At 52.4% G+C, this 24,755-nt stretch overlaps 2 protein-coding genes across 6 annotated transcripts in view; one reads left to right on the plus strand and one right to left on the minus strand.

Moving 5' to 3' along the window:
• Nucleotides 1-7,042, plus strand: part of Psd2 (pleckstrin and Sec7 domain containing 2) — a 79,129-nt gene extending 72,087 nt beyond the window's left edge. For all 4 annotated transcript variants that reach the window (XM_052741905.1, XM_052741902.1, XM_052741903.1 and 1 more), the window contains 3 exons: nucleotides 103-247; nucleotides 3,300-3,443; nucleotides 5,043-7,042. In XM_052741905.1, the coding sequence (XP_052597865.1) occupies nucleotides 103-247; nucleotides 3,300-3,443; nucleotides 5,043-5,252 (499 nt within the window). In that variant the 3' untranslated portion in view covers nucleotides 5,253-7,042. The remainder of the gene's footprint in view (nucleotides 1-102; nucleotides 248-3,299; nucleotides 3,444-5,042) is intronic.
• Nucleotides 7,043-7,173: 131 nt separating this feature from the next.
• The window catches only part of Nrg2 (neuregulin 2), a 188,868-nt gene continuing 171,286 nt past the window's right edge, over nucleotides 7,174-24,755 (minus strand). The window contains exons 6-11 of one of the 2 annotated variants that reach the window (XM_052741899.1): nucleotides 21,122-21,145; nucleotides 17,389-17,491; nucleotides 15,218-15,341; nucleotides 14,735-14,862; nucleotides 13,957-14,184; nucleotides 7,174-11,233 (exon numbers count right to left, since the gene is read on the minus strand). In XM_052741899.1, coding sequence (XP_052597859.1) covers nucleotides 10,450-11,233; nucleotides 13,957-14,184; nucleotides 14,735-14,862; nucleotides 15,218-15,341; nucleotides 17,389-17,491; nucleotides 21,122-21,145 — 1,391 coding nt within the window. In that variant the 3' untranslated portion in view covers nucleotides 7,174-10,449. The remainder of the gene's footprint in view (nucleotides 11,234-13,956; nucleotides 14,185-14,734; nucleotides 14,863-15,217; nucleotides 15,342-17,388; nucleotides 17,492-21,121; nucleotides 21,146-24,755) is intronic. The other variant, XM_052741901.1, reaches the window with a different exon arrangement.

The raw sequence follows: 24,755 nt of genomic DNA on the forward strand, positions 1-24,755 counted from the left end.
CTCGGCCAGACTTCATACTGAGTACGGCATGCCAGGTGTGGGGAGGGCTGCAGGTCCTATCGTGAGAACCCGGAGCCCTTTTATGTTACCGTTTGTCCCCAGGAGCAAGGAAGAAATGCTGTCCTGGATCCTGAGGATCAACCTCGTGGCTGCCATCTTCTCCGCACCCGCCTTCCCAGCAGCCGTCAGCTCCATGAAGAAGTTCTGTCGACCCCTGCTGCCCTCCTGTACCACTCGCCTCTGCCAGGTACAAGCTCCTGGCTTAGGCCGCTGGCCTCCGCTCAGCTCTTTCTCTGGGTCATGTGGCCCTGGGCTGAGGGACACCAGGGAAGGAGAGCTATTCTCCCACCCCATCCCCCACTCACAGGTGGGAAGATGGAGACCCCCACAGACACGGCACACGGAGGCCGGACAGTTCTATGATGGGTGGCATGGGCAAGCTTCCCTGACAGAGGCAGTGCAGCTGTGTGGGTCTGTGGCGTGAACTGAGAGGCTGTATGTGGTAAAGGGACAGGTGAGACTTGGCTAACTCTTCATCCAGTGCTCTATTTGATTGTTTGAAGGTTTATTTTATGTGTGCGTGTATGTGTGTGTACATGTGCATTTATGCATGTGTGTATGTGTGCATGTGTGTACGTGTGTGTATGTGGCATGTATGTGCACATGTGTGTATATGTGCATGTGTGCATTGTGCATATGTGTGCATGTGTGTGTGTATGTCACATCCTGCTTAACATGATCTTTAGTTCTACCAATTTTCTTTCTTTTTTTTTTTTAAAGATTTATTTATTTATTATGTATACAGTATTCTGCCTGCATGTGTCCCTGCAGGCCAGAAGAGGGCACCAGATCTCATTACAGATGGTTGTGAGCTACCATGTGGTTGCTGGGAATTGAACTCAGGACCTCTGGAAGAGCAGTTGGTGTTCTTAACCACTGAGCCATCTCTCCAGTCCCCTCAATGTTCTTATAAATGACACAGTTTCATTTTTATTTCAAAATGTATGTATAGTGTGTATGTTCCTGTGTGAATTTATCTGTACCACATGTGTGCAGGTGCCCACAGAGGCCAGAAGAGGGCATCAGATTCCCTGGAACTGGGGTAACAGGCAGTTGTGATCTCCTACCTGGTGTGAGTGCTGGGAACTGAACCTGGTTCCTCTGGAAGAGCAGTAAAGGGTCCTAACTCTTGAGCTACCTCTTCAGCCCCCATTATTTCATTCTTTATGGCTGAATAAAACTTCACATGTATATACACTACATTTTCTGTATCCATTCATCTGTTGATAGACAGCCAGGCTGACTCTGTCACTTGGCTGTTGTGAACAGTGCTGCAGGACGCATGGGTGTGCAGGGATTGCTGTGGTGTGCTGACATGGATTCCTTTGGGTGTATTCCCAGGAATGGCACAGTTGGAGCATATGGTAGCTTTTGTTTAATTTCATTTATTGTTTTGTTTGTGTATGATGTGTTGGGGGTGGGGCACACACGGCACGGCACGGTATGGTGGATGTCAGAGTCTGCGCCCTCCTCTACCTTTCCATGGGTTCTGGGATCTAATTCAGGTTGTCAGACTTGCTCAGCAAGCAGTTCATGCGCTGGGCTATCTCTTGGCCTTCTCTACTTCTGGTTTCTCGTTGACTTCCATCCATAGTCTCCTCAGTAAACGCACTCACTAATTCACAGTTCCACCACAGTGTGTGAGGAGGGTTCCATTCCTCCAGCCTTCACAAGCTTTGTGTTCCACTCTTCTTATAAAACATTTTTTGAGACTTCATTTATTTTATTTTATGTGCATGGGTGTTTTTCCTGCATGTATGTCTGTGTCCCTTGCATGTGCCTGGTGCCTGTAGAGGCCAGATGAGGGTATAAGATCTCTAGGAACTGGGGTTGCAGATGGTTGTGAGCCAACATGTGGGTGCTGGGAATTGAACCCAGGTCCTCTGGGAGAGAAGCCAGCACTCTTAACCGTGGGGCCATCTGTCTAGTTCCTATTTTTCACTTTTTAGAAACAGTCCAGTATTGACATTTGTCTTAGGGTTACTCTTGCCGTGATGAAACACCATGACCAAAAGCAAGTTGGGGAGGGAAGGGTTTATTTCACTCACAGTTCCATAGAACAAACAGTTCATCATCAAAAGCAGCGAGAGCAGGATCCTGGAGCAGGAGCTGATGCACGGGCTGTGGAGGGGTGCTGCTTATTGGCTTGCTTCCTGTGGCTTGCTCAGCCTGCTTTCTTATAGAACCCAGGACCACCAGCCCAGGGATGGCACCATCCACAACGGGCTGGGCCCTCCTCTATCAATTACTAATAAAGAAAATACCCTACAGCTGGATCTTGTGGAAGCATTTTCTCAGTTGAGTTTCCCTCCTTTTAGATAACTCTGGGTTGTGTCGAACTGATGTAAAATAGCCAGGACAATATTCTTTTTTATCTTTAAATAGCTTAGTTATATTGCTATGAAAACCCCATCTTACTAACACTACAGATTCTCAGGGTACTTTGGACAGGAAAGCATAAAAGATGGACCAGAACTTGAGAACAGAGGACTGGCAAGCTGCAAACTTCCTCCTTCAGTCATTGGCCCCTTTCTATCAGGGCCTTTATCTCTCCACAGAGCTTCAGGGCATCCTGTGTCTGTATAAAGCTTCTCTCTGTGTGTGTGCACAGTGAACACAGACACACACCATGTACACACACACACATCACATGAGCACACATATGCCCACATGCACCCCTCTTTGCCTGCACCACAGGTGTATCCACTCATCCATGCATGCATGCAGATTGCTCAAAGGGCCTCCTCACTGTGATGAGTAGGATGTGTGTGCCCTGGCCTGTCAGTGCCAAGTCTACCTTTAGGTGGGATCTGGATCTGCAACTGTCATGCATATCTGAGAACGGTTGTGAGACGATGTATGTGCTACACAGAAGTAGGGATAACTGGGGCCGGGCTGACCCTTGGCCCAGCATGCTTGGGTGCGCATGTGGAATTCTATGCAAGGGGCTGCAGTGGTGGTGTCTGTTTCCCAGTGCGTATACTCACATGCAAATGTAAAGCCATCTTATCTCCTGAGCCTGCTGGGCACTGAGGAGGGCTGATGTCCCTGTGAGGAGGGAGGAAAGAGGAAGCTGGAAGGAGCAGTCATATCTAGAGCCTACCTCTGCACCTGTGTATGAATTTGAGGACTCTGGTCAGCACCAATTTCTCTTTGGCGAAACCGCTTCCAGGGGGGTGGGTTAGCCCACTCCTGGGACAGACATTCCAGACCTCACAGACCTGGGCTTGTCTTTGCAGGAGGAGCAGCTTCGGTCTCATGAGAATAAGTTGAGGCAGGTGACTGCAGAGCTGGCTGAGCACAGATGTCATCCAGTGGAGAGAGGCCTCAAGTCCAAGGAGGCGGAGGAATACCGGCTGAAGGAACATTATCTCACGTTTGAGGTAGGTCTTGGGAGGTGCATGGCAGAGGTCAAAGCTGGGGCCAGAGGAGGAGGCCAGCCCCCACCCTCCACTTCCTGCCATCAACATCGACATGCCAGGGACTCTAGTTTGAGACTCTCCTATTGTGGGACTCTCTTAGGCAGGTGTAAGCCACAGTGTCCTGTGGTCAGTCTTGCACAGTCTGGCTGTCAAATATTGATCAGTTTTGCCTATGCCTGGGTCTCTCCAGGAGCCCCTAACATCTATCTACCCTGCAATGTGAGAATAGCTATGACAGCAGGTGTCGTGGGCTTGCTCAGGGCGAGGCCTGGCGCTCTTCCCTTCCTTGCATGGGCTGAGTTCACCTTCATGTCAATGCTGTGAAAGGGTTTCTATGACTGTACCCATTTGACAGAAAGGTAAACTGATGTTCAGAGAAGGCAGAGCACTGGCCTGAGGTGACATACCTAGGAAGAACAGGACCCAGGATCCTAACCAGGAGATGGCTACAACTCTGGCATCCGAGTCCTCTCTTCCTTGGCTTGATGTGGGTGGAGAGGACATGGGCAGAACTTGGGGAAAAGGCTCCCCTGATGGTGGAGAAGGCCTGAGGCTCAGAGTCAAGGTGCTCAGACACCGCTAGGTCCCCTTCCTAAATGTTGATGGCAACTTACATCCCTTTTAAAGTGTTTATGCATACACCCATTTCTTCACGCCCTTACCAACACTGGGCATTCGGAAATGCTTTAATCTTCATCGACCTCACAAGTTTAACCATCAGTGTCTCATTACTATCTTAATTTACATTTTATGTTATTAATTAAAAATATTTCTTTTTATTTATGCGTGCCTGTGTGCATTCTGCATACTCGTTTGTTGATGCCTGTGACGGCCAGGAGAGAGGATCAGATCCCCGGGTGCTAGAGTTACAGGCTATTGTGAGCTGCCTAATACGGACGCTGAGACCTGAACTCGGGTCCTCTGCGTGAATGGCAAGCTCTCTTAACTGCTGAGCCATCCCTTTTTAAAAATTGTAATTGTGGCGACACAGAACAAAATGGTGCCATCTTGATTGCCTTTAAGTGAGTAACTCAGTAGCTTTCTTCACATTGCACCAGTCTCCAGATTTCCCTCTCTCCCCAAAGGGCAGCTCTGTGCTCATTAAATATAATTTCCTTATCCTTCAAAGCACAGAAGTTTTAAACATCAACGCAGTCCCAATTGTCCATTTTTGCCTTTATATATCTAAGACAGCATTGACGGTATTTGGATTTTCAAGGTATAAGTGAGAAGCTGGGCGTTGTGGGGCATGACAATAACCCCAGTACTCAGGAAGCTGAGGCAGGAGGATCACTGCAAGTTCAAGGTCAGTCTGGTTTGCAGTGGTTCCAGGCCAGCCAGGGATACATAGTGAGATAAAAAATGTATGAGTGAGATTTCTGTGATGCAGTCTGCCTGTCTTCTATTGGATAGTCTATTTCCTTTTTCTAGATTACAAGAGCTCCCTGAGTACCACGGAAGTCAATGCTTTGCTACTAGTTTTCTGAAATGGATCCCCCACCTCCATTTTGTCGCATCTCTTTTGACTTTATTTTTGGCTTTTGTCTGCCCTTTTCCTAGAAAAGCCGTTATGAGACCTATATCCATCTCCTGGCTGTGAAAATCAAAGTGGGTTCAGATGACCTGGAGCGGATCGAGGCCCGGCTGGCTACTCTAGAAGGGGATGACCCAGCTCTCCGGAAAACACACTCAAGCCCTGCCCTCAGCCTGGGCCACGGGCCTGTGACTGGCAGCAAAGCCACCAAGGATGCCTCTACGCCTGATACTTAGCTGGTGTGGCTGTGCAGGCCCTGGAGGCAGGCAAATGTCCCCAGAGGGGTCAGTGAGCACAATTCCAGCCAGAGGCTGCTTGGACCAAGCTCCAGGCAGTTAACCGGCAACCACGGGGGTACGGAGAGCCTCACGATCAAGGAGATACCATTCATGGCGCTGATCTTCTCCCATTCTGGGCCACCTCTGGCCTAGAATCTCTCCTAGCCCTGGCTGCCCTCAAGTCATGGGACCTGGCTTTGCAGGTCAGACATGCTCCAGGGCTGCCAACTGGAGAAGTCCGTCTCTGCTGCTTCCCCCGGCCCTTTCTCATCAAGCTTCTCCCTCATCTTGTGTTTGTGAGGATGGGTCTGAACTCTGGGTCTAAGCTTGGACACCTACCCTGTCTCCTCTTTCCTCTCAGTTGACCAGCAGCAGCAGGTCTATGGACCACCAGCAACGCCTTCTCCTTTCCTTTTCCCAGCAACCTTTGCAACCGGTCCAGTTCTCCGGCCTCACATTGCAATAATCTGAGGCCTAGCCTCCACTCAGTGCCAAGCTGATTCCGCTCACGTGTATGCTCACCTCTCCTTTTATCCACTGAGGCCTCTCCTGCCTCTTTTTTATATGGACACATATAAATTATATATATATATATAAAGAACTCATTGAAAGAAAGTTTGAGAACTACTACCAATTAGAGGATGAAATAAGCTCATCTCAGAGCTCGGCCTGCTAGCAAGGAAGCCTGCTATGGGGCCCTCCGCCGCCCTGACACTCTGGATGAAAAGAAGACGACCCTCTGTGTTTTTGCCTTTTCCTCTTCCGGCTGACTTGTGATTCACAGTCAGTTTTCCAGTTGATGCTTTGGGGCTAAACAGGATATGCGGGTCACCTCCTCTGTCCCAAGGGTGTCCTGTGGGCTGATGGCTCAGGAGCACACACCTCTGTCTGTTTGGATCTTCTTGTGGATGCTGCCGAGGTCGCTGAGCTCCAGCGTGGCCTCTACGCAGACCTGCTGGCAGGAATGAAGGACATTCTACCTTGTGGAGTGCCACCTGCCAGCAAGCCCAGGCTGGATGATAGAGTAAGGTGGAGGAGGAAGCGAGAATAGAGACACATCACAGGTTGACATCCTTTAAACCTTGCATCACATAGACCAACAAGTGAGTTGGCGGTGGCGGGGGGGGCGGGGCCGATGGCCCTCTCAACACAGCTACCATGAGGCAGTCTTTCCTATTGTTTGGCCAACAGTTTGACCTCTTTGGTGACATAAGCCTTGCGACTAAGCGCCTAACATTTAAGGTCCACTCCCATTGGATGTGGGGAGCTGTGAGTATGTGGAGAGGCGTAAGGGGTTTTAAATCCAAATTGTTCAAATTGGATTAGCTGAAGTGTGTATTATAACCAAACCATCTGGCCCCTTTGTTTTGCTCAGGGGAGTAAATGCTCATTTGAATGAGATCAGAAAGGCCATTTAGGGCCCATAAAGAGACCTCAGTCTTTTGTCCAGCTGCCTGAGGGTCCTTTGATTTTCAGGCCAGTGTCTCACTCTCTGTGTCCTGGGGGTGGGGGCGAGGGCAGAGGTGCAAGCTCATTAGCCACAGACACGCGCGGTTTCCCCCAACACTAGTCACGCTTCCCATCAGTAAAGACATTTTTTTAGTTCGCTTCCTTAATTGTATAATTCTTTATTTGTAAATTATATACATGTACTACTGTACTAAAATATTATGTACATTATAAAACATACACAAAAATAGAAATTTAAAAAAAGATGAGACGAAAATAAATCTAAATCAAAGTTCTAATATTTTTTTCCTGCCTTCTAACAGACCATCACATTCCTCTTCCCTAACCGTTGCCCCTAACATGCCCATAAGGATTAGTCCAATCCAGGGCCTGACAAAACGCAGTAAGTGGTCTGCTCCATCTAGAGGTTCTGGGAAGTTGTCCAGGGCTCAGGAACTCCTCCTGATGGCTAACTCTTGACGATAGCCTTCGACCCCCTCAGTGAGGGACAACCATGTGCCATACACTGTTGCTGGGTGCTAGGGACGGTGGTTAAAGAGGTCAGTTCCCTGTCTTCGCGGGTCTCACAGTTATGGGGAAGTCTGGGTGAGAAGTGGTTATCATTGCCACGGAGGACACTGAGAGGGGCTGGGGAGAGACACTAAAAGTGGTACTACAAAGTAAAGAATTTGGGGAACAGGGAAGAGAACTTTGACCTAGGAAGCTGCCTGAATGTCCTGAGTGTTCCAGGGGACAGGGTGGTGGAAGGGAAGTTGCTTAACGTGATTGCAATGCTTCCTGAGGGGCCACACACTCAGTTTCCCCCAAGGCTGAAACCTGAGAGGCAGAGTGGGCAAGAGGGTCTCTCTGGTCAAGCATGCTCCTGAGTCCCAACCATACATGTCCATTTTCTAGGTGGCTGATGCCATGAGGAGAGAGCTGAGGAACTAGGTTAAGTTCTGGCCTTGGACTCTTGGCAGGTATCTTAGACTCCAGGGCAGATGCTGAGCGAACAAAATGGGGTCAGGTACAAGTTCACTAAGTGGTTACTTGAAGTCAACCGGGGTCATATACAGATAGGAAAATTCATCTGAGTCATAAAGGTGGTTTCTGAATGAAAACCTAGAAGGCAACAACTTAAAGCCCTCAGAGAGGCTAAGTGAGGGCTCTAACCTGGATCGGAATAAGATCTGACCAGTGGGTTCACCAAGAGGTCAGAGCAGTGAATTTGGGGTCCCATAGAGATCAGAGGTCACACGTAAGGATTATGGCCCTAAGAAAGCTCTCAAGACAACAGCAAACGATATCAGAGGGATCTAATGAGATCATTTCCTGGGGCCTGGAAGAGGTCCATGATCTACAGGTTTGTGTAACATTCAGCCCAGTAATTTTTCTTTCATTTTTCCCCCTTTGTAGTACGTGCCCCCTCAGCATCCCTCAACGAATATAATGACTTCATAAATTTAAACTTTTCTTAATCATCACCTCATCGAGTTTTTGCCACTTTGTGATTCAAGAGAGGCTCAGGATTCTGTCACCACCCCCTTCAAGGTGGCCATCGTCCAGCCATCTGTCAGGAGCAGCGCTGGGTCCATCTGCATGTGGCCACCACAGTAACTTGATGAGGGATACAATTTCTTCCTCATCTCTCACTAAGCAGCAACTGTGGTTTGGAGAAGGCACAGAGCTAGTGAGGGCCAGAGCTGGCACTCGATTCCGTCCCTCTTGTTGCTCTGTGCCTCTGGGTCCCACTGCTCTATCAGTGCCTGTCTAGTTCTGTGCTGGGCCTTTCGAGAACGTGTATAAGCATACACAAACATGTACACATTCACCCCAGCTCTTTGGAGAGAAGGCTTCAGTTCCAGGAGGCTGGAATCTTGCTTCCTGGTATTCTAGGTAGCTGATGAGAAAGACTCTTCACCCTGGACTCCATCTGCCTCCTCCATGCCTGAGATCAGACCTTCATCAGAGCTGCAGGTTTAGACATGCCCTGCCTCTGAGGGGGTTTAAATCGGGGAAAGAGCAATACCCTGTGGGCTTCGAAGCTGCAGCTGTTCTGGTCCTTCTGGCAATGAGGGTACCCATTATACTGTCTTACATGTCCAGACTCTGCCTGTGACGTGCCTGAGGCCCCAAGGGTCATCTTTACCTCCGCTGCCCCGGTGCCAACCCCACAGCCCTTTTCTTCCCTCTTCACCCACCTGGGCGGGAAACTGTTGCCTCAATCCAGCTCCCTAGCTCCAGGGCAGGGACTGGGCCAGAGTTCTGAGGCTGAGTTTAAAGCACAACAATTTGCGTCAATCCCTTGGCTGGGTTTCCCAGCACCCAGGGGGGACACCTTATAAATGATTTGGAAGGAAGACTTGGAGCAGGTCCTTGGAGCTGGGGCCAGCGGAACTGGAGAGAGGGTCACTTCCGCTCAGGGACTGCCCTGGCCCTCTCCAATCTTTATTCAGTACCCACATGCCTTATCCCAGGTCCTGATTCTATCTACCCTCCTCACCTGGGGCCAGGTACACACAGTCAAACAGGAATTATTTCTGATTTTATTTATAATATAAAAATGTTCAAGTGTCAACAGTCAGGTGTTTGGACATGTCAGGATTTCCCGTTTGTTCCTGTTTGGGATTTTTTTTTCTTGTCTGTTTTTTTTAGACAATTGCCATTTTTGACAAATTAGCATTGGATCCAGTTGTGAGGGCCGGGGAGGGCAGGACTGGAGGATGGAAGTCATAGGTGGGGTGGGGGCTGGGCTGTGAGGACATGGTGTTACTTTATTGCTAAAAGGGGAATCGAATACACTGTCGGAGTGGCTCTTCTGGGTCCCAGCGTGACCATGCATTCAATCTAAAGAATCTGAAATGCAAAGGACATGCAGGCGTAAAATAGAAAAGACGGCCTGTAAACGAAGGTGCTGCAGAGGACAGAGGGTATCCTGGAGGCCGCAGGGGAGGAGGAGCCGTGAAGGTTGGGCCCCTGGTAGAGCTGCCCCCTCCCTAGGCCGGGGGCTGGTGGGGAGACCGCCTTCTCTGTCCTCTTTCCCTTAGCAGCGGTGAGGAGCGGGGAGGACCCCTCCCCATTCTAGTTGCTGTAGTGGGGGGCCTGTGTCTCCCCCTGGAAGTAACCCGACCTCAATTCCAGCTGTAAGCTTAGGATCCCTGCTCTCTCTGCCCAGGACTCCAGATTTGGACTGGGGAAGATAAAACTGCCTTGTCTTCACGTTCTTCCTCGCTGTCCACTAGCCTCAGGGACATTAGAACCTCGGTCTGTCTCTTCTTTCCCTGCCTTTTCTCACCCCCACTGGTTTGGGATCCTACAAGCGCCCATCCCCACCCTGCACCCCAGACGACTCTCCAGGAGCCCCAGATTAGCGTACAGCAAAAGGCACCACAATATAGGTTTCTATTAAAGAGTCAAAAAATTGGCCCATCTCTCTTTTTTTTTTTGTTGTTTCTTTTTTTTTTCCGAAGCTGTAAATCAGGATGTTACATATAAATAGTTTCCCTATAAAAACGTCTTTGCCGTTAGCTAGTATTATAAGACAATTTTTTTTTTGCTAAAATGAAAATAAAACATTTTGTTATACTTTTTTCCTTTTTATAGAAAATAAAAATATTTTTATTTCTTTGTTCGCTCCTATTCCCTCTCCAGTCGGTGGTCTCCGCTCTCCTTGGAGACTTGGGGCGGGCGAGGCGGGGGTGGGGCCCTAGAGGGGCCCCGAGTCCTGCTTGGCCCTCGTGGGCGGCCCACGGCTGTGTCTGCTGCTGGCGCGCGTGCTGTGGCTGTCCAGGGAGTAGTAAGTCCTGCTGTCGGCCGCCGGGCACAGCGGCGGCGAGTCCGAGCGCAGCGCGTCGTGCGCCGCTCGCAGGCCGAGGAAAGGCGTGCTCTCGGCCGCCAGCGCCCCGTCCGCGTCGTCCGCGTCGTCGTCCGAGGCCGACGCCGAGCCGCAGCCCGAGCCGCTGCTCACCGACAGCGAGTCCCGCGCCGCGCGTGCGCGCTGCGCCGCCAACCCGTTGAGGCGCGAGCGCCGCCAGCGCCGCGGCCCCGCTGACGTCCTGCGGGACGCGCCGCGCGTGCGCGGCCGCGGCGGCGGCGGCGGCGGCGGCGGCGGCGGCGGGGGCGCGCACTCCTGCGTGGTCTCGTACTCGTCGTCCTCCGGGATGCGGAAGGGGCTGGCGGGCAGGCTGCCCAAGCTGCCGCCCAGCGCGCAGGCGCTGCGCCGCGGTCCGGGCCCCGCCGCGGGGTAGTAGTAGCTGTCGTAGCTGCGCTGCATGTCCGCGCCGGACCCCGGCCCGGGGCCCGGCGGCGCCGGGTGCCGCAGGAGCGGCTGCTGCTCCGCCAGGCGGTAGCTGATGGGCGCGGCGGGCGGCAGCGACACGGCATGCGCAGAGTTGGGCGACGTGATCTCGAAAGTCGGCACCTGCGTGGCCAGCGAGTAGTGGAAGTCCACGGGCGAGAGGCGCGCGGGCGTGGTCAGGGCCGACACGTACCTGCGGGAGAGACAGAAGCGTGGGTCGGGGAATCTGGGTGCAGGGCCAGAGATGCCAACCAGAAAAGACCCTGTCCGTAAGAGTGAAGGCTGTGGCTGTGACCACGGTCAGTTTCCATGATCCCTCCCAGCCTGTTTTCGTCTGTTAACCATAGATAACTATAGTGTTTACTCCAGTGTGATTCTGGACGATTTAGGAAATGTACTAGGGAAGTACCCTAGCCCAGTGTCTGTTTTCGATAAGCATCCGTAAGTGGTCATTTGTTGTAGGGATGCTCACAGTGTCTGGGGCGTGCTTAGCTTGGGGTAGTTTACGTGTGGTCTCATCTATTCTGGAGAATTTGTGGGTGAGGGCCATACTACACAGGATAAAGAGACTCAGACATTTAAGTGCCAAGGACGTAATGACCAAGATGTGGCCTGATCCATTCTACATAATAACCAAGATGTGGCCTGATCAACTAACTCCCTATTTCACCAAGACACCACTAGGTGTCTCTTCTTGGAGCGAATGACTCCCCGGTCCATGAAGGCCTGTTTTTGCTAATTCCTACCAGTGTGAATCCCTGGCATTTGAATCCAGGTTAGGCAGAACCAGTAAGCCTAGTTCCAGGAACCACTAGTCACTAGAGACTCCCTGGATTTGAGCTCACTGCCCTTGCACGGAAGTTTTATCCCAGGGCTTGGCTTGAGTGAGGGAAATGACATCTTGTATTGAAGCCAAAAAACGGCCACAGGAAAGTGACATTGGGTGGGCTCCTCAAGTCAGGGCAGACAGATACCAAGATAACACGGATCTCTACTCCCCTTACTTCCTTGAAAAGTTTGCTTTTGCTAATATAACCCCAGACGTTCCTTTTTGCTCTTCACAATCCCCCTGTGAGCCTTCAGCCGCCACCATTGTCCACTTCAGGACAGGGATCACTCACCACCATGCCTTTCTTCCAGACTGCTCTGCCGGGTACCTGACTGCTCTCTGGAACTGGCTCAGAGTCCTTCTCACTCTCTTACAGAACCAGTGGACTGCCCCTCTCCCCTTGCCCACATGCAGATCTAATTAGCTGCTAAGTCCTACTCGCTCCCTCTCATGAGGCACACTCTCCAGCCTGGGCCAGATGTTCTTTCTGGTCATGCCACCACCGTGGGGTCTCTTTTACTCTAGGAAGTTCCCAGAGCAAACAAAACAAAACTACCCCCCTTCCAACCAAAACCAAACCAACTAAACCAACCAAACCTCAGCTCTGCTAAGGACGCCCTTCCTATATATCCACCCAGGCTCCACCTCCCAAGCAAGCAGAAGCCAAGGGCCCTTGGTCTGTCTCTGCCCCCAGCCTGCCTATTGAGCTCCATGGCTCCTCACAGCCCACCCCGTTTCTCTTAAGTGTAACAGCTGCAGCGATACACCACGTCTGCAAAGCTTCCCTTCCCCATCTCCCTGCCAATGGTCTCCACATTACCTAGTGCCAGGGTTACCACTGGTAACAATAGAGACAGGCATGAATGAGGCAGAACTCGGTACATTATCTTGGGGTCCTTTACGAGCTCCATGTATAGCAGATATTGTTCCCCACACGTACACTGAAGGAACAAATTTTGAGGCACCTGCCCCAGGTCATGCAGAGAGCGGTGGGCCTGGGCTTGGAGAGGGAAATCTGGGTGCTTCTTGGAGCCTGTAGCTGGAGCGGGTTTCTCGGCCCTAGTGTGGCGTCTGTGCTCAGCACTTGTGAAAACTGCCGAGCGTGCCTGTGGTTTGTCCCTCGCTTGGAATAAGAGCAGGTAGGCCATCTCTGGTATGCTTGATCATCCCAGGCCTGGCATGGAGTCATTTGAGTCAGAAAGAGGTAGAATTTGCTCCTCCCCGACCTGGAGCCTCTCCTGACATGGTGTGCCTTCCTCTGCTTTCTTCTCACAGACCTAGCTTGCCTAACAGCCACTGGGAAGGGGATCAGGATGGGGCCTAGTTCCCAGGACTCCTGATGTGGAGTCAGGAAAGAGGGGAGTTTCTTTAGTTCGTGTGTGTGTGTGTGTGTGTGTGTGTGTGAACATGTGTACCACAGCATGCGTATGGAGGTCAGAGGACAACTTGTGGGAGTTGGCTCTCTCCTTCCACCTTGTGGATTCTAGGAATTAAACTTAGACCACCAGGCTTGGTGGACAAGCTTATTTGCTACCGAGCAGTCTTGCCAGCCCCAGGGAAAAGGACATTTCCTGGTTCTTACTTTATCGACTTCTCAGGATCCTAACAATGCCCTGGGCACAGGGACCCTTATGCTGCCGCTGACAGGCCCTGAGATCATTCTTGGCTTATGTCCTTGTCCTCGGGTCAGTGCCCTTGAAAGTGACCTCTTTTCTTAGCCTCTAGTCTCCTTGATCTTGGTGTCTTTCTGTTTCTGTTGAGATGTGAGGTCTTTAGGTGATACTGGGGAATCAGACAACCTTGGTCCTGGATGTGTGGATAGTCCCGTTTGCCCCCATGCTTCAGTATGGTTATTAATGTTCCCTAATGGGACAACCTATGTGGTCATTCTAGCCAGGATCTATTGAGCTAGATGCAGTTCTAATCCCAGGAGACCACTTAACCTTTCCGAGACCTTGTTTGCCCAACAGAAATACTGAATGAGGCTCCTGGCAATGCCTCTGAGGCACCCGAAGGGTCAGCTTTGGGTTGGCAGTGGCAGCTTTCTAGCCGAGGAGGGGTTCAGTCAAGGGGCAGTAGGAACTGACCTCTCACTGTGTGGAGAGTCACGCAGGGAGTCTATGGAGTCGTGGTAGGGTGGCATGGCAGCCCTGCGCCGCTCCTCCTGGCTGTAGGCTGCCGCCCTCCTCGCCCGCGCCTCCACACATGCCGGGCTGTTGCACTTGCTGGTGCCCACCGACGACAGCATGATGCCTGACTGGGAATCCGAGGTCAGGCTGTCCGAACGTTCCAGGCTCCACGTGTGGCTCTCATGTCTGGGAAAACCAGATAGGCGTGAGTTGGTAGGTGAGGAAGGGCAGGCTGTCCTAACGCAGGTGTGTGCTCCCATGGCCACCCTGCCCTGGGTTCTTCATCCCATCTGTGTGTCCCTTCGATCACTGTCCTCTCCACTCTCGGGTGATGTGGAGTGTCACAGATCTTCAGCCCTGAGAGTGGGAGAAGCAAGGCTGGGATCCTGGGGTTGGTGAGTTGCCACGTGTAGAGGCTCTTTTTCTCCTGTCACCAACGTCCCCCAGCTGCGACGCTTCCACCCCCACGTTCCTTATCCATTCCTCAGGATCCCAGCTTCACTGGCCAACAGCAAGGGCTCTGACTATTGCACGGCGCTCCCCATGGACGGAGGGCCCCCCGCCTTGGTATTTTTCCAGCTGTAGGAATTACTGATGTGCTTGTGCGGACAGGTTGCCCCAGTCCTGCAGAGTCGGGTGGGCTGTGGTCGGTGTGCAAACACAAGAGAAGACACCAACTAGCTGTGGCTGGCTGCATGACAAACTCCGGGAGTTAGCAGGCCCTGGTGCTGCTCACCTGTGGCTGGAGGTGGGCGTGGCTGTGGAGCAGTGGCGAGAAGGTGAGCAGGAGTGGCTCCCAGAGAACGTGGTCTCAGTTTCCCGCCGGATCACGTGGTCTGTGGCTGGCACATTTTTGGAGATGTACTGGGAAAACAGACAGGAAGTTGGGAGGAGTTAGTGATGGAGACTAGAGAGGCTCCCTTTCCTGGTAGGGAGGGCAAGTGATGAGCACTGAGCTCTAGGTTAAGAGGTGACCCACTGGGTAAGATGTGACTTGATGTTGGGTCAGGGATGGCCCCAGACAATCGCCCCCCCCACCTCAATTCTTCCTTATGGAAATGAGCAGAGTGAAGCCAGGTCCCTGGTGAGGTGGTGCCTGGCACACAGGACTGACTACTCATAGGCTTGAGTGGCATCCACCCTGGCCCATCCTTGCAGCCAGAGAAGGTAGCTGTCCAGCAAGAGCCAAGAGGGGGGCAGGTCTGGGTACACCACTCACATCTGCCATCTGGATCTCCTCAGGGTCCAGCCGAGGGTGGCTGGGCCCATTGGCCAGGCTCCGGTTCTGGTGGGCTGGACACATGTTCTGCCGGAGATGGTTATGCATCTGCCTCCGCTGTTTTCTGCACAGGGGAAGGATAGGTGAGCCTGGCATAGCTCCCTTAAAGGGATGAAATACCCTGGCTCTCCTTCCAGGGAGGCTGGGCAATGCACAGAACCCTATTGCTTTGTACTGTGTGGCCTTGGGCAAGTTCTAGAAGTTCATGAGGACATTCCACTTCCTCCATCTGTAGTTTAGAACCCCTTACGATCCCAAAGACCACTGACCATAAAAAGCCCATCAGTGACTCTCACACTGTGCTAGCCCCTCCCTCCCTCCCTCCCTCCCTCCCTCCCTCCCTCCCTCCCTCCCTCCCTCCCACCTCCCTCATTTGCTTAGTAATTGTTTTTACTGTGTTCCAGACACTGCTTTGGAACAGATAAGGTAAACATGGCCTGTGCTTCATGCAGCCTGGGGGCCAGTAGGGGAGGTGGATAGTAAATACACAAGTCAGTGAACAGTCAGTTTCAGTGAAGTTTTACAAAGAAAATAAAACAGAATGCTATGACTCAGGAGCCAGGCCCGTGGGACTCCCGTATACTGACACATAATAAATGCTCAGTAAATTATATTATCATATGCAACTGTAATTATATCACTCCTATGGCTCAAACCCTTCCCGGCCTTCAGTATTCCATTTTTCTCCCCAGGCTTGTCTCTTGCTGCCTCCCTCTACCCAGCTGGCTGCTTCCCGGGACAGCATGCTTCTGATCCTGCAGCGTTCTGCCCTGCACTCCAGACTCTTCACCTACTCATGTCCTCTCTCCTTAGGCCCTCGCCTGAATGCCACTTCCTAGGCCAAGCCCTTCTGCTCTGCAGCTGAGGATAGGGGCTTCAAAAATGGGTCTTGCTGGCCAGATATAGTGGAGGCAGGGGGATCTCTGTGGATCCCAGGGCAGTCAGGGCTATATAGTGATACCCTGCCTCAAAACAAACATGCTTGGAGCCCAGTCGTGTGCCTGGGGCCGGGCCTAGTGTTAGCACCACTGCAGAGGCTCCCTGCAGTCGTGAGTAAATGCAGGGCCCAGAACTGGTGCTTCTTTCCTCAGTTCATGGACTCTACTTTCTTGGGCTGAGTCCCAACCCCCTCCTTACTTCCCAGCCTTTCTGGTTCTGGTCCCATCCAAGATGCGGTCAGCAGGACCTTAGATCCCATCTGTAGGGCAGCAGGAGTCCAGACCCAGAGACTCAGCCTCTGAAATGGTAACTCTGCCTAGGCTCACGTTCCGGATCCAAACACGTTGCACCACCCCACTCAACAGTCTGTTGGCTCCATACCATCTGGAGCCTGGCACCAAGGTTTTATGGAGGCATCTGAATTCCAGATATCTTCAGTTTCGGCCCAATCTTTCTGACCCTGGCTTTTTGCTCTGAGCAGTCTGGGCTGCCCTCTCTGGCTTGTCTTTCCGTTTGTCCTCTTCGACGTGACCTTGCCAGCTTCCCCAGCTGCTGCCCCAACTTGCCCTGAGATAGCCCAATCTTTCCTCCTCTGTGCTCTTTTTGCAGTACCTCCAGCGTGGGGGTGCACAGTGCTATCGAGGCACCTCTTTGTCTTGAGAAGGCAGGCTTCCCTGCACGTCTTCCTGCCCAGCATGGCCCAGGGCCTCGCCCACCAGCACTCCAGCCCCTACCCATCTAAATTATAACGGTAATTATGTCACTCCTATGGCTTAACCGCTTCCCTGGCCTTTAGTGCCCCATTTTTCTCCCCCAGGCTTGTCTCTTGCTGTGAGAGCCTGCAAAGGGCAGCTGGGAGCTCCAGTGAGGCCACTGCAATGTCCTTTGAGGTGCACACTAGACTTATCATCATGAGGACTTGGCGAAGGGTCCTCAGTTTTCTCAAGGTCCTGCGGGAGATAGCAGCGTTGGGTTTGAACCAAGACTTGCCTGTCACTTTGCCTGTCACTTGGTGCTACAGCTGCAAGGCCCCGAGACTACTGGGGCCAGGGAGCTGTAGGCTCTTGGGCTGAGCAGAGTGGGTCCAGGGAGAAAGCGTGTTCTCACAAGAGTATAGTGGAGCCCCACCCACTGGGCTTGGCCCGCTCTCAGCTTGAGCATGTAACACTCACTTGGTCTTGCAGTAGGCGACCACACAGACGATGCCCACGACCAGCAGAGCCACACAGATGCCAGTAATTGTCAGAACTCTCTTCTGGTACAGCTCCTCAGCCTCTGCGGGGCAGAGCAGGAACAGAGCCCATGGAGACGCTTGTACATAACCTTCCTATTCCCAAGCTGTGGGCCCCCTCAGCACAGGAACTGTTCCTCTCCTTCCAACCCTTCCCCTTGCCTGCTCTCAGACTGACTTTGCCTCCCCTCAGACTCCCCCTACACCTGCTCACCCCCTCCCAAGCCCATATCTGCCCAATGCACATGAGTGGAAAATGCAAGGGATAGAGGGGATGGAATAGGGGTGAAGTCCCGAGGCCACAGGAGAGGGGAGGCAACACCTTGACCAGCACCCCTGCCCTGCTCCGTGGCGGCCCAGCAGAGGGTTGTGTTCTTCATGGCAATGACAGGGACCTGGGGCAAAGGCCTTGCTCAGGCACCCCGATTCCCTAAGAATTGGTTGGTGATAGGGTATCGGGCCCGGTTTGGGAGGTGCTAGGGCCAGGAGCAGGGACACAGCAGACTGAGCCTAGAGGGGGTGTGGAAAGAAAGGCCTTTCTCCACTCCCACAGCCTGGTCAGGGTAGTGCCTTGGCTCACTGGACCTTGTCATCTGCTGGTGGTAATGCAGCCCCGCCTGGCATGTAGGGGTGTCCTTGTGCACAAGGAACGAGCCCCACCTTTACTAACAAGCCAGACGAGGCTGGGCCCAACTGCTCCGTCTTCCCTCCGTGCCTGGTGTGGCCACCCCTGCCCCTCTAAAACAGAGAAAGCCAGGAGGAAGACGAGGACAAGCCAGCAGTACTGGCGACAGCCAAGGCTATGTCACAGAGAGCCCACCCTACTCAGACCTGCTGGCTGGCGCTGCTACCTGCCCCTGCTCCCAGTTCAGTGAGAAGTGGAGGCAGGCCCTCCATGATTGGCAGAGCTTGTGTATACAAGCAACCTCCGGACACTCACATACCCAAGCTTTGGCTCCTGGAGTCACAGACATGCCTTTCACACAGACACTCATACATGTGAATCTTCACGCACAGCTGATCACATGCTCCAGAAATGGGCAAACATGCATGCCCAAGCACTCTGAGTTACATTCAGGCAGAGTTTAACCAATCTCTGTCCCCGTGGGCTTTACTCTGTTCATCTACCAGTTCTTCCCAGCAAGTGTCTCCATCACATCTTGGAGACCATTCTAGTCATGGTTACAAACAGCTTCCACTGGCCGGGCCGTGATGGCACATGCCTTTAATCCCAGCACTTGGGAGGCAGAGGTGAGTGGATCTCTGTGAGTTCAAGGCCAGCCTGGTCTACAGAGTGAGTTCCAAGACAGACTCCAAAGCTACACAGAGAAACCCTGTCTCAAAAAACAAAACAACAACAAAAAAAACCAACCCCCTCCCAAATCCAAAACAAACAGCTTCCACACTATCAAGTCCTCTGGCACTTGACCCCTTCCTCCAAGGCCTGGTGCCCTAGAGCTTTGGTGGTGAGCTGCTCCTCTGTGGGCTGAACTTTCTGCAATGGCTGCTTTCTTCTCTTAACCAAACGAGCCCAGGCTTCCCAGGCCTCGTTCTTTCCTCCACTCTTTCTTGGCATCATCCAGACAGATGTACAGGTCCTACAGGTATGCACTTCCCATCTCCATCTCCGGCTCTGATTTCTCCCTGCTTCTCGGCTCACTACCCATGAGCCATGACCAGCCAAACCACTGGCCAGCCACACCACTTTCTGCACACCTGCTTGCCTGTATCATTAGTGAGGCCTCTCTTCAAAAGTCACCTCAGCTTTGCTTTCCAAGTGAGTCATGGATCTGACCACAGCGAGCGTTTTCACTGCTGCCTCTCCAGTCCAGGAGGGGGCCCCCCTCCACTAGAGATGGCCACCTTCCCACAGGCCTTTCTGCTTCCGCTCCTCCTAACCCTGACTCATCCCCGTGCTCCATAGATACCGGTAATAATGCAGCTCATTCTAGTCTGCTGCTTAGAAACAATGGCTTCTCATTGCAAGTATAAAAACCAAGGGCTTCCTGTATCTCCAAGGCCCCTGATTACCCGGTTTCCATTTGGAGCTTATCTGTGGCCTGTTGTGCTTGGAGCTGGCTGCAGCGTCTCTGTCCACGGAATAAGACAAGCCTATAGGTACTGTGTCCCCTGCCTTCAATTCTCTCCCCGGTTGTTTGGAGGGCTAGCTACCAGATGGACCATGCAGGACAAACTTGATCCTTAGTCACAGTAGCTCTCTAGTGCAGCCCAGCCAACCCCCCCCCCCCCCCCCCCCGTTCACTTTCTTCCTTTCTCTCTCTCTCTTTTTTGTATCACTTATCAGCCATGTTTCCTGTTTGTTGCTGTCTTCTCTGAATGCAGTTCTAGGAGGGTGGGAAAGTTCTGGTGTTGAGTGGATGTTGATTGAGTAGGTGAGTGAGTGCATCCCCCCCTTAGACACACACACACACCTCCACTCACTTCCACATGTTGGCAGTTTCAACATCCAATACTCCAGGGTTAACACAGAGACATTCCACAGCCTTTCTGTATCCCTGAGTCCTGCCCTGAGACACCTGCTAGCCAGACATTACCATTCTCCCATCCCAACAGAATCGACCCCCACACACCTGCAGATTCATCCCTGTGAACTCCAGTCTCCACCCTCCTCTCCACTCAGTTTAGCCTGAGACCCAGGCAGACTCACACATGCAGACTTTGAGCTTTGCCTTCTTCTGAGAGCAACTGACAGGGACTAGGTGGTTGGGGAGCTAAGACCTCCCCGGGGCTGCCATGAAAAAGCCTTTCCATATACATTGTCTCTGATGTTCCCCATCGCCACTACGACAGCATCCCCACCACTCCTGAGCCCTGCGTGCCTGGTGCTGTGACACATGGGGACACTTGAGGCTAGGCTGGAGTCTCCCTGCACCAAGTCAGAGAGCTTAAAACGCTGATCCCCAATGTCTCTTCCAGATAGGCAGTCTTCTCTAGAGGCCAAAGGACAGACAGTGTTTGTGGCTTTGCGGGGGATGTAGGAATCAGATGTGAGTTTCTGGGGGGGGGGTAGGGGAGGGGGTCGGTACAGATTAGACCCTGGGTGGTCTTACCCACGGATACACACACACACACACACACACACACACACACACACACTACATGCCACTGTAGGGACAGATCATGGAGGAGCGAAAGCCTCAGGCAGATGGCAGAGCCTAGCAGACAGACATGATGCAGGGACAGAAGCAAATGGGAAGTTGTCAGCCTCTAGCCTAGTGCAGAGAATATGAAGCGGTGGAAATGGGTTTGGGAAGGAAGGAGGACCCGAGTGAGATGGAAAAAGTTGCCTCTCTGCATAGCTCCCCGAACCAGGCTGCTTTGGTCTACAGACACCAGCCCTTCGAGTAGCCGGATGACTGACAGGCTGTACTGCTTGGCAGGGCTGGTCCCTGCGGGTTCCGCCCCTGCAGGGGGTGCTAACTGAGCACCAGGCACAGTTTAAACTGCAGGCTACCCTGCTCTCCCTGAGATTTTCTTGTCTGCCTCCAAATCACCATAGTTAATGCTAGAGCATCTTGAGGAGGCCAGGGAAAATGTCAGAATCGCCCCTTTCCATTTGGGAGGAGAGGAAACCTAACGTCCCGCAGTCCTGGTGTCAGAGGCTGTGGAGGAGGGTTGTGCAGATGATTCAGGGTGATAATCAGGTTCCATACCCTTTAATTCAAATCCAAGGTGCTCTGGCAGTGCGGAACAAAGGGGAATGAGAGGGGCCAGGGAGAGAATGAGAAAGAAGGGGAGAGAGAGAGAGAGAGAGAGAGAGAGAGAGAGAGAGAGAGAGAGAGAGAAAACGTTGGTCAGAACTCTTCAGACACTGGGCAGCCAGCCTGTGAGGTGCAAGCAGGTTAGTAGTGCCCCCTCCCGGCCTCCTGAGCTCCTTCCCTGGTCCCTAGTCCCTGAGAGCCCCAAGAAGGCAAGAGAGAGGCCATGTTAGAACTGCAGGCAGGAAAGGGTCTTTAGAGGTGAGCAGTGGGGTTAGTACCTGGTGAGAAGGCACAGGCTCAAGAGTCAGTTGGCACAGTCCCCTGGGGCAGAGGACGAGTGGGTTGGGGGGAGGGGGTCCAAGGAGGAGTGCCCAACCCCCTCCTGGTTCTAGTTCCCGCCCTTCAGCATCCCCAGTCCTCCTGAAGTCAGCCTGCCCCACTCCTAGCTCATTCTTGGAGGTCCTTTTCATCTGTTCGAAATGGATGTGTCACGTCTCTGGTCCAGCCCCGTGTCCCTGCCTTGTGCCATAGGCCTAGCTGGCCCGGCCTAGCTCCTGGCGGCCTGAGTGCAGAGCTTTGGTGACTTAGGGGAGAAGAATGGGGCGAGGAGACTCCAAGAAGCAAGTCATTGCTCCTCTTGACGTTCCACATACCCCAGGCTCACAGGGTTGGGCTGTGGTACCCAAACCCAGCTCACTGTTTAGGAGAGCATCTACAACTGAGAGCACAGGAAGAGTGAGTTCGTCTGTGGAACATGCACACTTCGTACACTATAGACAAATTACAGTGTTGGAAGTGAGGTCGTTACCTGAATGTGTGTGTTCGGGCCTTTGAGAGGTGGATGCTTACAACATTGAGAGATTAAATAAAAGGGCTTTGGTCTAAGGGTCAGCTCTGGCAGTCACAGTCACCATTGTCTGTGACTCTGAGAGATGCCCAACCTATCTAGGTCTCAGTCTTTCAGCTGCGATGGGGGGACCAAGCCTTGCCATGGGGTCCTGGGAGGTCTGAAAACCTGGCTGTGCTTCAGAACCATTCAGGCCAATGGGAGAAGGTCTGGGTGGGAGCCCAGAAATCTCGGTGGTGTTTTAAAGACCCGCCTTTCCTTTTCAGGCACAGCCTGTTCTGGTCTACAGAGCTGGGTCTCTGTTTCATCCCTAACTTGCTATGTGGATGTGGGTGATCCATGAGTCTGTTCTCTCCAAAGTACCAGTACACAGAGGCAGATGTGAGCAGGCCTGGCCAACAGGAGGTTAGGACATGTGTGTGCCAGGGCCCCTGCTCACACCTGCCTGGGCACACTCCCTCACTGACTTTCACATCAGTCACCTAGACCTGGTGAGGGTGTGGCTCTGGGCTTGACTTCTCGTCTGCTATGGAGGAAGGGCGCCCCGAGCATTATCTGGTCCATTTCTTTGTGCTTTCTGGAAGGGATTCCAGAGGGTTCTGTATTTGGAAAGAGCAGGAGAGTGGGTGACTCTGAGCCGAAGACCAAGAAGATCTTGATCCCAAGAATCTTGAGGAAGATCCTGGGGTTTTGACTGGACCAGTTCTGTGCAGAGGCCACACCAAGGAAGAGAACTGATTCCAGCACTTCAAACACAAGCCCTCTGCATGTCTGCCCTCTGAAGCTGGGGAGATGTTGAGAACTTGCCTTCTTTTCAGTTTGTTCTGACTGCTTGAAGCCCTAAGTGCAGCGCAGGGTCCTCTCTGGCTGGATCAAAGGGTCACAGAGAGGCTCCTGAATAGCACACCCTGGAGCCTAGGACTTTGAAGCACTCAGGACAATGCTTCTGATGCTCACCTGAGGGACAGAAGACCAGCTTCGCGCCAGTTCTAAGTTCTGGTCCTCAGCTCACTTTCAGACAAAGTTGGTAAAGCCTATAGGGCAGCTAATGCCCCATGATGCCAGGATACTTTCTCAAGGCGATGCAGGAAATCGGGAGGCAGAGACTGGAAGGGATCATGGGCTTAAGCTACGGCTGTTCCTGCTCAGGCTTGTCTGACTATTCCTGAGGATGGCGGCCTCCTGGAGAAGCGAGCAAGTCTCTCAAAGCTCTCTGAGAATGTCCTTCCAGGTCACTTCTCTGGGAACCAAACGGTGTCATGTGGCTCCCAGGGGTTATGGTTAGGGTAAGCCAGTGGTGGCTGGCACGATTGATGAGGTCACTGAGAGTTTGGCCAGTCATTAGGTAGATGACTTTCTTCCTGGGAAGCCTGAGACAGGTGCTGAGGGATCTACAGCCATGTCTGTGGCAGTTAGGAGAGCAATCTCTTACTTTTTTTTTGCATGGCACTTAGCCAGGATGGGGTGGTACCACTGAGTCTCAGGCCAGAAATGTTCATATTAACCAGTAAATTAGATGTTGGATTTCTAGCAGGGCTAGGCTTCTTAGGAAATATGCAAATTTATTGTCTTGGACATAACCAATGGCAGTCATAGGTGCCTGGATGAGGAGACAGTGATGTATGTGCTGATGTGAGCACATGCCCCTGTATTTTGTGTGTGTGTGTGTGTGTGTGTGTGTGTGTGTGTGTGTGTGTGTGTGTGTGTGTGTGTGTTTATGCATGTGTGTGAATGTGTGGTTATACACATGTGGGATACAGATGGGCCAGCTTTCCCTTTCAGGAGGGCAGGGCCTGTAGTACAAGAAACTTCTAAGTGCTATTGGGGGTCAAAGGCTGTTTTCTTAGTCTCTGAAAATCTTGCCTGGTTTTGAGGTGGTCTGGGTAGATGTCAGGGTCAGACACTTGGCTCAGCAATGCTGGGAGGCATCCTCCAAGGACTAGGCCTCTTCCTGCCCTCCTCCTTGCCATTTATAGCTGGGAGAGATCCTAAATTGCCCTCTAGTGATATGGCGGCTCTCAGGTGAGCCTCTCCCACGTATCGCTTCACCTCCACGGCTGCCTTCTAGGCGCGGATGCCTCTCTCCTCATTCTACAGACTTGAGAACAAACCCAGAACACTTCAATAAGGCCCAGGACTAGGGATCTCAGCATCTGGCCCTTCTGGATGGGCATCTGGGGACTTCAGGGGGTACAGGATGATGTCTTTGTACTCATTATGTACTAGAACATCATGAGGGCCTTCAGGGAACATGCTTGAAGAACAGGACTTCCATATAAATGCACCTGTATGGTACTGATGACACAAGAGGACAGCTGGGGATTGTATTTGCAGGCTTTCTTTTGGGCTCTGAGGGCCCTGCTGACCCTTCCAGAAGATAGAGGCTAGGCTGACATGATCTAGCTGGCCGAGGGGCTTTGCATGGTAACCCATGTTCTGGAGGCTCTGCTGTTCTCTGATCTAGGGCTAGCTGGAACTGCCTGTCCAGAACAGTTTTCCAAGCTGTGGAGGCTCTTAGCCAAGGGTGGAAAGGAACAGGACCCCCAGTGCCTCTCTCACCGGATCCACCCTGGACCATCTGCTCTGTCTTTGCCTGGGACTCCCCCTGCCCCAGAGATCTCCACATAGGCTGGATCTGATTTTGAAATTCTCCCAGAGCTTGAGTTCTACAGAATTCTTTTGGGCTACATGTCTTGCTCACACATTGTGCCTTTATCCCCTCTCCCTCCATGGCCTGTG

This window comes from Peromyscus californicus, unplaced genomic scaffold, assembly GCF_007827085.1.
Source record: "Peromyscus californicus insignis strain IS unplaced genomic scaffold, ASM782708v3 Scaffold_17__1_contigs__length_78620276, whole genome shotgun sequence".
In the NCBI taxonomy this organism is placed as follows: Eukaryota; Metazoa; Chordata; class Mammalia; order Rodentia; family Cricetidae; genus Peromyscus; species Peromyscus californicus.